The sequence below is a fragment of the Gopherus flavomarginatus genome, chromosome 4 (genome assembly GCF_025201925.1).
Source record: "Gopherus flavomarginatus isolate rGopFla2 chromosome 4, rGopFla2.mat.asm, whole genome shotgun sequence".
Taxonomy (NCBI): Eukaryota; Metazoa; Chordata; order Testudines; family Testudinidae; genus Gopherus; species Gopherus flavomarginatus.
Window position 1 is genome coordinate 171,695,061 of NC_066620.1, and position 17,176 is coordinate 171,712,236.

The 17,176-nt window shown below is 43.3% G+C and overlaps 1 protein-coding gene across 17 annotated transcripts in view; it reads right to left on the minus strand.

The window, feature by feature from the left end:
* Positions 1 to 17,176, minus strand: part of MLIP (muscular LMNA interacting protein) — a 169,685-nt gene that overhangs the window by 146,855 nt on the left and 5,654 nt on the right. For 2 of the 17 annotated variants that reach the window (XM_050950674.1, XM_050950681.1), the window contains exon 2: positions 15,959 to 16,040. The exons of the other annotated variants lie outside the window; for them this stretch is intronic. In XM_050950674.1, the coding sequence (XP_050806631.1) occupies positions 15,959 to 16,021 (63 nt within the window). In that variant the 5' untranslated portion in view covers positions 16,022 to 16,040. The remainder of the gene's footprint in view (positions 1 to 15,958; positions 16,041 to 17,176) is intronic. 17 annotated transcript variants of the gene reach the window in all.

Genomic DNA, 17,176 nt, shown 5'->3' on the forward strand with positions numbered 1-17,176 from the left:
CATCCTGTCTGCCAGAATGTTTTCTGTTTTCACGTTTCTTTCTAAAACTGTTGAATTGTTCTGCATTCCATTTGTAAAACAGAAATGGAAAATAAGCCAAGAATAATAGGTCAGATTTTCTTCTAGTTTAATTGCATTGACTCCAGCTGAGATTTGGCTTCCAGTGCCTGAGTTTTTCATTTCACTATTGGGCTTGAGATATAAAGTTTTTATTTAATTTAGTATTAAGAGCCAAAAGCCTCTAAATACCACATCTTTCTGCTCTCTGCATTTATGAATGAAACTATTGGATTCCTCAGTGTAGCTCACATTAAATATTTGATGGAGTATTTGGTATGCACAGTCTACTTCCAAGGAAAACAGAGCACTTGATATAATCCAGGATAGGACTGTACTTTAGTTAACTACTTCAATAAGCAGTTAACTCCTTACATATTCCCTATGAAAAAATATTACTGAGAAAGAATTGTATATAAGCTGTATAACACACTTGTCATGAGCATGAGGATTTCTTCTCTACGTCTCTCTTTCCATCTTCTGAAAACAGGATGTAATTCCCAAGCAGGAATCAGATAGCTCCCTTGACCACATAACAGAAAAGTTTAGGAAAAAGAGTTGAAAATGTGATTGCATAATCTCAAAAGTACAGCTCTTCGCTGCGCAATTTTTTCCTCTCTTCGCTGTCAGGCTGGTATTTAGTTGTGCTCGACATCCTGACTACCCAAAACGTTTTAGCATAAGTGACCATTCCGTGGCCTAGACCTTGCAAAGGGATCAGCTAGTTTACTTCAGTGGGACAACAATATGGGTGGGAGGGACTGCACAAATGGACCCCTTTGCAGGACTGACACACTGATGACTAAATTGCCTCTGAAGGAGGAAATTATTACATGGTGTAACCCTTCTGTCAGATGTTGTCAGCAGTAAAAAACTGGGTTCAATTATTCAGGTGTTACTTCTACAGACTTAAACAACAGCAGCTCAAGTCCCCACCCAGAAACCTGGGAAAAATAAACCCTCCCCTGGAAACCTTGATAGGTAACAGTTCTCCTGCTCAAGTACTGAGTCTGTTGTACAGACAAAGAATTTTTGGGGGTGAGAGGAAGGGGCCCAGAATAAACTTAAGAAAAATCAGTAACAATTAATCAGCAATGTCTGTATATAGCAATTAAGTGAGGCTCCTCTCACTCCACAATAGGGTGTCTCCACAATAGCCTTAAACTCAGTCCTCCATAATGGTTATAAGCAACGAACAAAGCCATGTGTTCCTGCAGTAGCTACTTCCTTACTCCCCTGCCTGCCATGCAACCACACTCACGTTTGTTGTCCAGGGTTGGAAATTCCAGAGTTTAGACACGACCAGCTCCAGCTCCTCATGGAAGTGCTGCCTAGTCTGCTCTGGCTCTCTACCAAATATCCCAGCTGTAATGATAACAGCTTTTATTGGTTTCTGGGTAGAGGGGCACTACATGAAGTCCCCTCTTTAACTATGTCCAGACTGCAGTACCCAACCATGCCAGACTGTGCTTTCGGGTAGAGTCACCTCACCCCAGGCATATTTGGTGCAGTTCTCTTGTACTTCGATTTTCCAACTGGGATCGTAATGTTTTATTATTCCCAATCTTAAAATTGAACTGAATTTTTACCGAAATGCCCAAAACTGTCACATAACTGAAAAGCAAATGAGAACTGGCCCATTGAGTCATTTCCCCTTGCTCACCAACAGATGGCATCAGTGAGCTCTTTCCCTTGGATCATCTCTTTGCATGCAGTTCTGATGCAGCTCTGGGCTGTTTTACTCCCTGTTCACCAACAGGTGCCAAAAACAAGCTCCCTACTCTCTAGGACTTCAGATCACAGGGCTTACCTCTGCAAACTGCAGTATATACCCCTACATTATTCTTCTCGGCCATTGTATCCTTTATCATGCTAATGAGGAATAGAAATAGGATCTTGTGCATTTGTCAGATATACTAGTACATGTGATACAGCCCTTTCAGTCTTTTTGTGTCTTGGTAAGGGCTGTAGGACCATGACTCTTTGATCATACCTGCTGTTTGAAGTCTGCGTGCTTAACTGCTCTCCATTAGCAAGGGAATGGAGCTGAGCTTACTATATAAGCCATTTGCCTGGTGAACTCATGCGGCAAACTGGAAGTTTTGGATAGCATGTGAGATGCTCTCCTCCTAGGTTCAGTGATACCCTCAATAGTGTGATAGCCAGTGGTAGATCAGTGGTTGTGACCTACAACAAACATGCCATGTTTTCTTTCCTGCCTGAAGCTAGGAGAGACTTCCTGTGTCTTAAGTGCATGCTGGCTGCTGAGCTGAAGGAAAAGGTTCTTGAATTGGAAGAACAAGTACAGACTCTACAGCATTGCATAGAAGCTGAGGAATTCTTAGACAACTAGATTTAAGAAGCACTACTACACCAGATTCCAGAGAGAAAGGTACGGGCCTTGAAGGAATCAAAGGAAATCAGAAAGGAGGTTTGGCAATTTCTAGCCACCAGAGGCAAGAAGATGAGTAGAGGCGGCTCCAGGCACCAATGCTCCAAGCGCGTGCCTGGGGCGGCAAGCCGTGGGGGGCGCTCTGCTGGTCGCCGCTAGGGCAGCAGGCAGGGTGCCTTCAGTGGCGTGCCTGCAGAGGGTCCACTGGTCCTGCGGCTTCGGTGGACCTCCCGCAGGCATGCCTGCGGAGGGTCCACTGGTCCCACAGCTTCAGCGGACCCTCCGTGCTTGGGGGCGGCAAAATGTCTAGAGCCACCCCTGAAGATGAGCCTGCATTCTGCACAGCTGGACACAGATGAGAATGGACAGGCTGTGACTACCAGATAGAAGGATGAATTTCTCACGAGGATGAATTTCTCACAGGATGAATCTCCAATCTTTACCAGGTCTTCACAATGGAATATGAGGAAGACACCTGAAGATCTAGCTGGCCAAATTAAATGGAGAAGTGTATGGGACACACCTGTAGATTACTGTTGGCCCAGCCTGCAAGAAAATCAAGTGTGTCCATAAAGATCTACAACTCTCCAAGGAACACAATCTTTGCTGGGGATTCACTGCTGAGAAGAATTTAAAAAAAAACTTCTGGAAGGGATAGGCAGACAACAGGATGATGTGCTGTCTTCCTGGTGCCAAGGCATGAGACATCACTCTAAAACTGGACAAGCTTCTGAAGTCAGTGGGCAAAGATCCACTGGCAGTGGTGCATATTGGCACTGATGACATTGTCATGGGATACATCTTGGCACTCTCAATGCCACGGGATACTCACATATAACAGATTACTTTAGGGAATTCAGAAGTGTTCTGAAGAAGAAAAATGTCCAAATGATCTTCTCAGAGATCCTACTTGTTGCATGAGCAAAGGAAAAAAGGCAGAAGATTCTGGAAGTGAGCCACTGGCTCAGTAAGTGGCGCAGGGTTTTGGTTTTGTGAAACACTGGTCCACCTTCTATAGTTTGGGTGGCCTTCACCTCAGCAAAAGAGAAGCCAGGGGACAGGCTGGGTAGAGGCCATTAAAACTAATAATAAAAGGAGAGGGTGAAATGAACGTTCATTTAGCAAAAAACCAAAAAGTTAACTAACTTTATTGCAACACTAAAGGACGTGAAGAGAAGAAATTCTTCAGTTGCATGTGCACCAATGCTAAGAGCTTCGGTAATAAGAGGATCTGTAATTGATCAGTTATGAGCACAAATTTGATCCAGTTGGTATTACTGAAACTTAGTGGGAAGATTTATGTGATAGAAACGTAAAACCAACAGTTATAACCTATTTAGAAAGGATCAAGAGGACAAAAGGAGATGGGGAGTGGCACTCCATTTCGTAAATGACATTTCATAAATGAAATCGGGAATCCGACAAAAATTATCTTTAACTCTTATGGATCAATGTCCATCCCAGTTTGGGAAACACTGCTCTAGACCATTAGATAGCACAAGCTGAAAAGTACTTTGGAATCCTTGAAGAGTAAAGGCACTATGTATATTTAAGCTACTATCGTCTCATTAATGGTATGATTGAGACGACAAGCACAGAACACTTGTATCATGATGATTTATTGAAAGTTAGATAAGGCCTCCAAACCAGAACAGTAGATCTAAACTATCTTCAACTTGTGATCTAGATCTGGACTTCATGGTGCAGACCCTTCTCTATATGATGGAGCCAAACAGGAACTCTGGTAGTCTGGATACAGTTCTAGATCTGAACTTCAAGACTCAGACCCTACTTTACTGTGGCAATGAATGCTCTGACACATTCATTGTATAGAAATGGGTATGAATAAATAATTTCTCTCTCCTCTTTTTGGAGGAGGGACATCCTTGGGACACCAGAATATTCTACCAGAAGTAAAACCGACTTCATCATTAGCTGCTCAAAAGGCTGCCAACACCCTAGTATAGAAGTGGGCAAACTATGGCCTGTGGGACCCTCCTACCTGGCCCCCGAACTCCTGGCCTGGGAGGCTAGCCCACAGCCCCTCCCACCCACTGTTCCCCCTTTCCCGCAGCCTCAGCTTGCCACGCCACCGGCGCAATGCTCTAGGTGGTGGGGCTGTGAGGTCCTGGGGCAGTGCAGCTGCAGACCCTGGCCTGACCTGGTGCTCCGTGCTGCGTGGTGGCATGGCTGGCTCCAGCTGGGCGGTGCGGCTGTAGTGCCACCAGCCACTGGTGCTCCAGGTAGCGCAGTAAGGGGGCAGGGGAGTTTGGGGTGGTGGTCAGGAGGTGGGGCTGTGGATAGGGGTTGGGGCAGACAGAGGGTGGGGAACAGGGGTTGAATGGGGAAGAAGAGGGGGTTAGATGTGGGGGAGTAGAGCAATCAGGGGCAGGGGTTCTGGGGGATGTTAGGGGACGGGGAGGTTGGATGGGGCAGTGGTTCCTGGGGGGGTGTCAGGGGGCAAAAAGCAAGGGGGGTTGGATAGGGGATGGGGGCCGGGCCACGCCTGGCTGTTTGGGGAGGCACAGTCTCCACTAACCGGCCCTCCATACAATTTCCGAAACCCGATGTGGTCCTCAGGCCAAAAAGTTTGCCCACCCCTGCCCTAAAAGCTGCACAAATTGACACTCCGCAAAACAAGAATGCTTCTAATGCTGGAGATTCTTGGATGCTTGCTGACCGACTCTGCTGAACGTGGGATGACTTGTTATGTACTTAAATCATTTTTTCCTCTACCATTTCTGCACTTTGAACTAATTAAAGTGAAAATATCATTCCTAATAACCTAGAAGAAATCAAATAGCTCAGGCTTGGTAAAGACCTGATATCAAAGTGTAAATTCATTTGCAAAGCAGTAAGTAGCACTTTCTGCCAACCCATCACTGCAGCAATTAATTCCTCTGCCATTAGAGAGAGAAGTTTTGGAATGGATTTGCGTTGTCAAGCTCAGAGCCAAGAGCATGCCACCATGGGTTTTACAAGCTAATGTTCACACTCTCAGAGGCAGAGACTGGCCTTGTTTTTATTCTCACAGTAACCTTTCCTCACTGATCCATCAGCAGCATCTGCCTCTGTGGATAATGTTCACCTGCCATCCCGCTGAAGAGTAAGGGGCAGAATAGCTGCCAACAATAGGGACAAAAATAGAAAAATTAAAAGGAAGGAGGGAGAACACACACAAAGGAGGAAGCATTAATCAAAATAGTTCTCTGTGACCTTTAGAGCAGCTGTACTTAGAACCTTCTTTAAATTCCTAATTAAACATTTAAATCTTCCCAAAAATGGACTGTCTGTGATTAGTGGAAAAAAACTTACAGTCATTTGAAAAGTATTGTTATGAGTTGGGTGAAACCTTCTTATGGGTTGAGTTAAAACTTTGTTGAGATGGATGTTAAGCTTTCACTCAAGGTAGCTGAAAGGAACATTTACGGAGCCACACCTAAAACCAGGCTGTCATGGTATAAACCCCCACTCTGAACCTTAGCGTCCAAAAGATGGGGTACCAGCATGAATTCCTCTAAGCTCAATTACCAGCTTAGTACTTGTAGCGCTGCCACCAACCAGGAATTCCAGTGCCTGATACACTCTGGTCCCCCCAAAACCTTGCTCAGGGACCCCCAAAACCCAGACCCTCTGGATCTTAACACAAGGAAAGTAAACCCCTTTCCCCCCGTTGCCTCTCCCAGGTTTCCCCTCCCTGGGTTACCCTGGAAGATTACTGTGATTCAAACTCCTTCAATCTTAAAACAGAGAGGAAAATTCACCTTCCCCCCTTTCTTCTCTCTCCCCCTCCCAGACTCTCCCTGAGAGAGAAAGTAATCCTAACACAGAGAGAAATTAACCTCTCTCCCCCCCTTCCCTCCTTTCTCCCCACCAATTCCCTGGTGGATCCAGACCCAGTCCCCTGGAGTCTCACTAGAATAAAAAAACAATCAGGTTCTTAAACAAGAAAAGCTTTTAATTAAAGAAAGAAAAAACAGCAGAAGTTATCTTTGTAAATTTAAGATGGAATATGTTACAGAGTCTTTCAGCTATAGACACTGAGAATACCCTCCCAGCCTAAGTACAAATTAAAATCCTTTCAGCAAATACAAATTTGAACTCCTTCCAGCCAAATACACATTTGCAAATAAAGAAAACAAACATAAGCCTAACTCGCCTTATCTACCTAGTACTTACTATTCTGAGTACATAAAAGCCTGTATCAGAGAGATTGGAGAAAAACCTGGTTGCACGTCTGGTCACCCTCAGAACCCAGAGAGAACAACCACCAAAATCTAACAGCACACACAAAAACTTCCCTCCTTCAAGATCTGAAAGTATCCTGTCCCCTGATTGGCCCTCTGGTCAGGTGACAGCCAGGTTCACTGATCTTGTTAACCCTTTACAGGCAAAAGAGATATGAAGTACTTCTGTTCTATTAACTCTTACTTATCTGTTTATGACACAGGCCTAATAACATCTGCCCACAAACTAGCACCATGCGGGCCAAGGGTGTGGCTTTGTCTACTCTAGCACTTTTGTCGGTAAGGGGTGTGAAAAAAACCGCTAAATTTCCAACATAAATTTCACCAACAAAAGTGCTGCTGTGGACAGCACACACAGCTACACAGGAGACTTTATAGGTATAGCAGTAGAGCTGTGCTGTTGTAAAGTCTGTAGCGTAGATAAAGCCTTTGACTGGGTATTGTGACCAGGTAGGGAATGGGGGAGAAGTTGCTTGTGTGTGCTTGTGTGTTCATTCAGCTGGGTATTGTGAGCAGGCTGGGGGAAGCGGAGTGAGAAAGACAAAGCTGGAAACTAGGGCAGGCTAAGAAGCAGAAAGAGAGCCAAGCACCTGTATACACAATCTGACCCTGGAAAAAGCTAGAACATGTGCTTTCGGGTCTGTTAGCTAAAAAGACTTGGGACTATAAACTAAGAAACTGCTCCTTTTGTTCTTGGTGTCACAATTCAGGGCAACTGCACCTATATTCCCCCTTTATGGTCCAACAGGGACACCAGCTCTTATGATTCTGGCTCCCCATATGTCCACCCTCTTGGGTGGAGACCTGCATGTCTCTTCCTCCTGGCTATGATATTTCCCAACTTCACAGTTCCCTGCCTGCACTGTGATTTCTCCCATCAGTAAGGCCAACCAAAAGGCAAAACTCTGCTCTGCTTTCTCTTCAAAATTTATGAACAGTTGTACTTGCCCATGGTTTTAAGTTACCATGCTACTCTTTCTAAGTAAGCACATTTATTCTCAAGTGAAAGCATTACAGAGAAAACATATTAAAAACAAAAAAATCTATATGCACACTTTCCAAGGCTCACACTCTCCCATCCCTAACAAGGGCTCTGGTCAGTGTCAGTCTTTCCAACCCCTCCGTAAAGATTGAGGTCTTCCTCTGGAACAGAAGGTCCTGTTTGTTGCTCAGGTCAAAAAGTGGCAACAATATTTTTAAGCAGGGAGTAAAACCCATCTAGTTTCATATGCATTGCTTTAAGATGGATGCGTTTTCACTGTGAGTTCTCTCTCTGCTGCATGGGAGGACTAAGCCTTTGAGAGAATATATAGCACTTGTTCCACACACTCAGGAAACCTGCAAATGAGACCAACAAGGAAGAACAGGCCACACCAAAGCTTTTTTTCGTAAAATGGGCTTCTCCTCATGCGGGCTGCACCATCTGCTCTCAAGGCTGCCTGGTGAGGGGGTGACTTCCTGAGGCATAATTGCTTCCTGGAGCAATGCAGCTCCCAAAGAGGGCCAGTGGTTACATGCCACAACTTGGACCATAGTGTGTAAGATTCCACAGTGGTCTGAGTCAAAACTCCCCAAAACAGGGCTATACCTGCTGCAACACTCATGCAAAACACAGTTGCGTTAAAGAGACGGGGCTCAACACTCAGATCTGTCCAAAACAGGCTTGGTGTAGGACCCAGGGAGAACAAAGATGGCTGTCCCACAGGAGCCCCACAACATGGTTACATGGGAATAGTCCAGGATGGAGCAGCATAAAGCCTGCTATGTCTGCCGTAGTCCACCCAGGGATTCCCCTATTCTGCGTTAATCCTCAGGTAATCAATTAAACCAGAGGAGCCCAACCTGGAGCCCGCTAGAGCATTTCATAAGGCCCGAGACCTGCTTCAACACAATATACTAATGGCCGATTTATTAGCATTTTGTCATCATGTTTACATAACTTTAGTTTACACAAATGTGTAAATAGACAGTACTGTACATACAAACAACCTATCTAAATACAACCAAAACAAGCTGAACCTAAAATATAGATCAATACAGGTAACTTTAAATCTTAGTAAAATATGTAGAATGTGTTTGACCCACAAAAGGTTGTGCTTAGGTTTATGTGGCCCTCCTGTGTAATAAGGTTGGGCATCACTGGATTAAACTAAGCCAGTTTTGCACTGATGGAATGACACAAAAGTAGTCACAGTAAGAGCCATGATCTGGCTTAGTGTTCCCTTACACTGGTCTGGTTCTCTGCTCCCTGTACGTTATTTTAGTAGAGCTGTTTACTCATAAGAGTAGTTGGTGTAGAAGCCAAACATCTACTTGATACTACCCAGTCTGTTTGTCACCAATATGACTCATCATCAATAGGGTCATCTTTCCTCTTTTTGGGCACAGGGCGTGGAACTGCTAAGAATAGCGGCAGAACTTGACTACAGACTATTTTGCTGGGGAATATTAAAATCTTGTGTGGCTCACTCTGGTGACTGAATTGCTGCAGCCCTACTATTAAGAAAAGAGGGGGACAGTAAGGGAAGAAGTGATCTTTAAAGTGTTTTAATACGTGCTAGAAACTGGCCCTATCACCTCCATTTCAAAGCAGTGATATCAGTTAGCCATGCAGCTTCCATCAGAATTAATTGCTTTCATGCACTAAAACATAGGTATAAGCATCTTTTTTTCTAAACTGAAGCTCAGAGGTCAGCTTTAAGCACAACCAAAGCAGCACTCGAGCTTGGATGGACATCTCAGAGCCATTTGTGTCAAAAAGTATTTCATGTCTTGCTCAGCCTCCATATTTACAATGTCAGCCATAAGTTGAACCATTGTATTACAACATCTGTTACATGAGATGCATAATAAGAGTGAACTCTTGTGACAGACTGAAAATGGACCCTTTTGCTCACTCTCCACCTTACCAAGCCTTACAGAGGCTCTATTAATGACTGAAAAACGAAGCAGCAGGGAAAACTAGGGGTGGGATTCAGTGATGGCACTTTAGGTTTTTAAGTCCAACATTTAGGAGTCACTGGCATTCACAAACCCTCTTCTCAGCTGGTGCCTAAGTATCCACCTTTAAAGTCGCCAAGGCATCTAATGTTGTACTTTGGCCCCAACTTATGCCTAAGCCCCAGTGGGTCTCACAAAGCTAGGCATTCCCCATCTGTCTTGCTTTTGGAGTCCGATCCAGTAGATGTGCTCTGAGCACATCTTAACCAACACAAAATGGCAAGGGGAGGAAGAAAAGGTGGTGCCACCTCCCTTACAACCTTTAGCCCAGTGGTTACCAGCACTCACAGAGGACATGAAAGACCATGGTCCAATTACACCATTTGCTTGAGGGGAAACAGGAGTTTGAACTTTGGTATTCTACCTCCTAGCTCACTGCTCTAACCACTAGGTAAAAGAGGCATTCTACAACAGTCTCTCTGACCCAGAGAACATTTAATTATTTATACACAGTGGAACAGCTTCAAGAAGAGAGGCTGAGAAAGCCCTCCCTCACAATGCCCCATAGTCCAATGGTTAGGACACTCTCATAGGAGGTGAGAGACCCAAATTTGTGTCCCTGCTTCTCATCAGGCAGAGGGGGAAATTAACTTGGCTTAGTTGCCTAGCTCCTGGTGAACCAACCAAACATTTATCAGAATGAGTATGGAAATAAATTGGCAATGATGTAGTTCAACATGTTGCAAACAAAGACAACCTCACCATTATATTTAGATCATCCAGTATTTCTCCATGGTCATTTATGCTGAAATGACTGGTTACTAGTATAGAACATACCCCTGAATCAGCATGCTGCAAAGGGCAATCTCATTCCTAGGCCCAAGACTAAAGTCAGGCTGGAATGTATCAGTTGTGTCACATCTCTGGAGGTGTGCGGTGAACCATGGTGCTACAAACTTCTATAAACACTTCAGAAGAAATGGAAGGTTGAGAGATCACACGAAAACGTGATGTATTGTTTTGGGACAACGTGCTGATGAGTAAGAAGGCTACTTTAACACTGAAGTAACTGTAGCCTAGGATGGACATAACCTGAAATTAAAGGGAAACTAACCATGGAAATAATAATAGTAAAGTAAATCGAGCAAAGTGCCTTTCTGGAATGGATTCTTTACTGCAGCACATCTCTTGCTCCTTTCTTATGCTGACATTTTTCCTTCACACAGAACAAGGTTGTACTCAGACAGTTATTCGAGGGCATGAGGGACAGTTTTATTGCTAGATACATAGCTACCCTTAGAATCTCTGCAAGCAGAGGTGCCATTTTAAAAAAATATATATTAATGCCTGAAGAGAGTCTGAAAGACGAGTAAACAATGCAGCCAAGTTCCATGTTTGGTATGCCAGAGAGGTAAGTCCTGTGTAAAACTCAGTTTGGAGCAGAGTGGTGATGTGGGAACTCAACAGCAAGCTTGTTAATGGTAAGTAAAGAGTAACTCTCTGGAATCACTCCCAATGATGAGGCAACTCCTGGCCCTAAGGAAGTCAATGACAAAACTTCCATTGACTCCAATAAGGCCAGGTTTTCACTCCATATAGCTAAACATCCTACCCATGCAATATAGGACACAATGCGGGAGGTCACATTTTACAATAAGGATTTGTGATTGGTTCATAAATATTTAATGATTAATAGAAGTTAATGCATGTTACTGACATGATCTCTGTGTGTCAGACAGCTGTAAACACATCAGTAAAAAGTGCTATAGATGGGTATACACCACATTTATAAGCAATCTATTGGTCTAATTGAGTTCCCATTTTTTAAAAAAATCTAGTAATTATTTATTAACGCTATGTAAACTATTATAAATGGAATAAAGTGTGACTGTACTAGATCAATCAAAAAACCTTACTAAGCACTTTGCACAGATATAAATGGCTACACAAGGTGCAAGATGGAAAGTCTAACCCATCGTGTCCCCTCCTTCTTGTTCTCTCTTTTCCCTCCCTGTTCTTCAATATCTTTCTGAAATCTCCGGCTTACTGAAGGATTGCATTTATAGTTTTCAGTATTGCCATGCTTTTCATCTCTTTCCTAATAGATTCAGAGATTCCCAGGCCAGAAGGGACCACTATAATCATAGTCTCACACGCCTATAGGTGATAGAACTTCCCCAAAATAATTCTGAATTGTTTTTCTCTAGGTTGTTTTTAGATCCTTGTATCTCTCTCCCACTCTTTTCCCCTTCCAATGTTTTTACATTAGCATGTGTTTTTGCTAAATGATAGGCTAAGGCACAAGGGGCAAGAGAGAGGCTTCTAAGCGTCTTTTGATTCCAGGTTCTAAAGACTCATTTTTCAGAGTATTTTGGATTTTATAGCATGTCCAAAACAATGTATTTTTCCCAAAACTTTTTCTCTGAAATGGCTTAATTATTTTGGCTGAAACTTTAAAAAAAAAATCAAAAAACAACCTGAGGCAGACAATCAGCGTGCAACATTTTAGTCCAAAAGTTAAAGTTTGGCAAAGTTATAAACAACTGAAAACTGGATCTTATCATAGAAAGTCTTTGGCATCCTTAGAGTTGACACAACCAGCTAAGTATAATAAATCCAATACTTCAGTGCTTGCTATCAGACAACAAGCATGTCAGTTTCTAAGTTGTACCATGATAAAGCACAATAAAAAATTCAGTTTGGACAAATGCTTCTGGTGGAAATTCATTCTGATCCAAACAAACTCTACTTGAGTCTGATGAACAAACACAGGGTCATCAGATTTGTTTGGGTGACTTTGTGTTACAGTGTGATGATATTTGCAAAGCTGGATTAAGGCAATCTGAGACCCTGGTTACACCAAGACATGGGGACCCTTGTTGGCTTCATGCCCATTATGCCACTCCTAATTTTGTCCTGCTCCCCACTTGGATTGGTGGTACAGGGGCCCCCAGAGAGACAAGAGTGGTAGCAGTGTACTTACCTCAGCAGTCAGTGCTATACTTTCTAATCCAGAGAGGATAAAGAAAGTTGCCACAGATGTGGAGGAGGGAAAAACTGATCTTGACAAAAATAAAAAAGAATAAAAAAAAAAAGTCTTCATTTCTGTCCATCTCTGTCCTATCTTTCTGAGTCAGTTTCAATCCATTTCTAGGGAGGAAGTTTGGGAGCACTGCTATCTAAATATTACCTTGGGCAAACATCAAGAGACAGGCAGTGAAATGTGAAAAATAGCTATACAGCTCTGTAAAGTTTCTAAAATAGTTTAGAACCTTTAAAACTAGTTGTTTAAAACCTTTAAAACTAACTGTATCCTAAACACGAGTCTATTTAAAACCTCTCCCAATGGGGATAATGTTGGCAAAATGACTTGATATTTAGGTATCTGACAATTGCTGCAAAGAGAATATGGAAAATATTTTTACCACATGTACTGTATGTTATAAATGTTATGATGAAAGCACAGTACTCTGACAGTTCCCATTGCATCTTCCATTCTCATTAATCATCTCCCTTCTCTCCTCTCATTTACTGTCATAAGGGCTACTTCCAAAAGTTCATTTCAGCAATATGTATCACTGACAGACTTGCAGCAACTGCCGCTGTAACACATTGTGCTTTTAAAATCAGTTTATGCAGGAGATATACTGAGGGGTTGTCTTTATGACAGGTGCAGTTTTATTAGCTACGGCTAAAGAGGGTTTGGGAAACAGAAGAAGGTAAGTAACCATTGGAACAACTTACTAAGCATCATGGTGGATACTTCAACACTGGCCATTTTAAAAATCAAGACTGGATATTTTTCTAAAAGATCTGCCAGGGAATTATTTTGGGGCAGTTCTAAGGCCTGTGCTATATAGAAGGCCAGGCTAGATGTTCACAGCAATCTCTTCCAGCCTGGGAATCTATTACTCTATGAAAACTACCATTTTAAAAAAATGGAACTGTTTGTTGGACAAACCCTCAAAAAGCCAGCACTGCATACAGAAAACATCACCCTATCTCCCATTTCACATTCCTAGGGGAAATCTTTTGGAAACACGTGACAGTTGCCAACACGTTGCATGCTTCACAATCAGGCTTCAGACAAGCACACAGCCCAGACTATGTTTCAGTGCTAATGATACTCAAGGTCTTTGCAGCCTTCACTACAGTGGCTCACAATGTGTCCCTGATCCACTTGCATGACTTTGCTACAGTAGATGGTGCAGAATTACAAAGGTTCCAGTCATTCCTCACCAAGATCCAGAGAGTAAATATACAAATATACAACTGCAGATCATCCCTGAAATGCCTTACCTGCAGGGTCCTTAGGATATGGCCCTTTCCCACTCCTCTTCAACATCTCCATGAGACCACTGGATGACAATTCAAGGAACCTGCTGCCAAGACTGTGCTGGTGATACCATCCGTAGCTCTCCTTTCCCACTGATGCAACCAGAAGGATTTCACAATGCCTGCAGGTGACTAGCATCTGGATGAAGAGCAGCTGGCTTTAACCCAACTCAGGCAAGAGTAAGTGATGCTGATTAGAAAGGGGAAACGCTTCAAGGACTTACCAGGACTCTGTCTTTCCTCTTTCATCAAAGGAATCTCCCCCTCATTTGTCAAAATGGTGCACAGTGCTGGTCCTGTTTGATTCATCACTGATCCTAGGCAATCAGTATCAGTGGTGACAAGCATTCTGGCACTTACAGCTTGCCAGGAAAGTTCACTCTCAGATGACCCACATATTCAACACCTCCAGGCAGGATTATTGTATCACACTATATCTGGGGCTCTAAGGGGCAGCAATGCAGAAGTTCCAGTTTGTGCAGTGCAGCAGCCCACCCAGCTGGCCAGACAGGACATTTAAAGCATGCCACCTGAGTGGCTCAGCTCCCTCCTGGACTCTCCATCCACTCCCATTGCCAGGTCAAGCCTTTGGTCCTGATCTTCAAAGCCATTCAGTGGTATGGACCAGGTACTGCAGTGACCCTGTCTCCCTTTATGATCCACCAGGACAATTGTACTTCTTTGAGACGAGGCATCTTAGAACCCCTCAAAGTACATAGGAACTGCAGATAACACATCCCAAATGAGGGGGACTCAGCTATGACAAGCTCCCGGCTGAAGTCAGACTGATGTGGAGTCTGACCAGGGTTAGAGCAGGCTGTAACTCATTCCTCTCTGATAAACTGGGATGATCTATTCACACACACAAAGCTTATAATAGAAATAAAATCTTTAATTCAAGCTCCTTTAAATGTAATGTTCTACTTAACTGACATCTGTATTTTCTCCAGTTTTCCAAAGCATATTTGCTTACTGGTATTGTCAACTTTTGTTATATAGCGTAGCTGTCAAATTGGCAATAAAATTGATTGTGCAGTTTATACTGTGCTCAGGGTTCTTTTCTCTTTGCAGTTTTGTATCTGACCATGGATTAGCTTTAATCCAATAGACATAACTGTGACCAAAAACATCCAAAATTATTTTAGGTTAAATTCTTCTGCATCATAATTCCCTTTATGAGTTCATGCTTTGTTATGCAACAGTAACTTAGTGTCACACTTTGACCCTGGAGAGTTGATATATAGAAAATTAGGTTAAACTTCCTAAGGTCAAACACTGCTCACTTAAGTCCTCAGAGCAGCTCCGTAGACTTCAATGGGACTCCTTTTAAGGCATGTGAGACTTGCTTGTGTTAACATAAATAATATTGCAATAGTTGTGGAAACATAATCCTCAACAAAAGTCTCTAGTTCAAAATCCAAGTGCATTTTTGTTGGATAAAAAATTAGAGTGTTTGGAGAACTGAACTGATTCAATATTGACTTGGAAGCCTCTTAAAAGAAGGGTGAAAAATGTAGCGATGCCCTGGTACTGAATGGGAAATACATTATATGCATTGTGCTTTGATAGTACAGTGCTGCAGTTCTCATTGTGGAAGGGGGTTCACTAACAGCTCTGAAAAAAGACACGTACCCAGAAGCCTTCTACTGCAAGACAAACCCAAGAAAGAAACCAACAGGACTCCACTCGCCATCACATACAGTCCCCAGCTAAAACCCCTCCAACACATCATCAGGGATCTACAACCCATCCTGGACAATGATTGCCGACTTTCACAGGCCTTGGCTGGCAGGCCAGTCCTCGTCCACAGACAACCTGCCAACCTGAAGCATATTCTCACCAGTAACTGCACACTGCACCATAGTAACTCTAACTCAGGAACCAATCCATGCAGCAAACCTCAATGCCAACTCTGCTCACATATCTACACTAGTGACACCATCACAGGAGCTAACCAGATCAGCCACACCATCACCGGTTCATTCACCTGCACGTCCACCAATGTAATATACGCCATCATATGCCAGCAATGTCCCTCTGCTATGTACATCGGCCAAACTGGACAGTCCCTATGGAAAAGGATAAATGGACACAAATCAGATACTAGGAATGACAATATACAAAAACCTGTAGGAGAATACTTCAATCTCCCTGGTCACACAATAGCAGATTTAAAGGTAGCCATCCTGCAGCAAAAAAACTTCTGGACCAGACTTCAAAGAGAAACTGCTGAGCTTCAGTTCATCTGCAAATTTGACACCATCAGCTCAGGATTAAACAAAGACTGTGAATGGCTTGCCAACTACAAAACCAGTTTCTCCTCCCTTGGTTCACACCTCAACTGCTAGAAGAGAGCCTCATCCTCCCTGATTGAACTAACCTCGTTATCTCTAGCCTGCTTCTTGCTTGCATATTTATACCTGCCCCTGGAAATTTCCACTACATGCATCCAATGAAGTAGGTATTCACACACGAAAACTCATGCTCCAATATGTCTGATAGTCTATAAGGTGCCACGGGACTCTTTGCTGCTTTTTCTGAAAACAATGTATACTTCTCAGTAGGGAATCTAATAAAGATAAGCGGAGACTGAAAAGTGCGGGGGACACACAACATATTTCTACAAGCTCCCTCTTAGGTCTCACCCAACTAGAACAGAGTGAGAGAAAAGTCAAAGGGGAGACCTGCTCAGAAAACAGAACAAATAAGAGTTTTTGGCAGAGCTGTCAGTTCATGACCACCACCACTCCTGAATCAAAGTGATCTCCCTCTGCAGGCAGGAGAGAGAAGAACAAATGTAGAGGACAAGGATTCCACAGCAGGATTTCCTCCACCCAAACTGCCTGCTGTACCAGCTAACAGTAGCATTCTAGTAGATGGAAACTGTGTCTGATCTGCCAAAAGACACGAGGATATTCCATTGGGGTGAGGTCTGCCCTGCTGCATGACCTCAATCTCCCTCTTGGTGGATTAGCATAAACAGGCAGTCCCCAAAATGAAGACACAGACACAAGCTCAGTAAGAACAGAATCTATTTAATCCTGCAAGAGGGGACAGAGGCAGCTCCCCTTCTGTTCCTGACTCCAAAATACTTCTTTCCCTGGGCAGAAACCATGTCCCACCCTGAACAACTTCCCAGGGTTATTCTCTGAGTAAGGAGTCCTTCCCATCTGGGAGGAGCACCACATCTTTTTGGGGCTGCCTG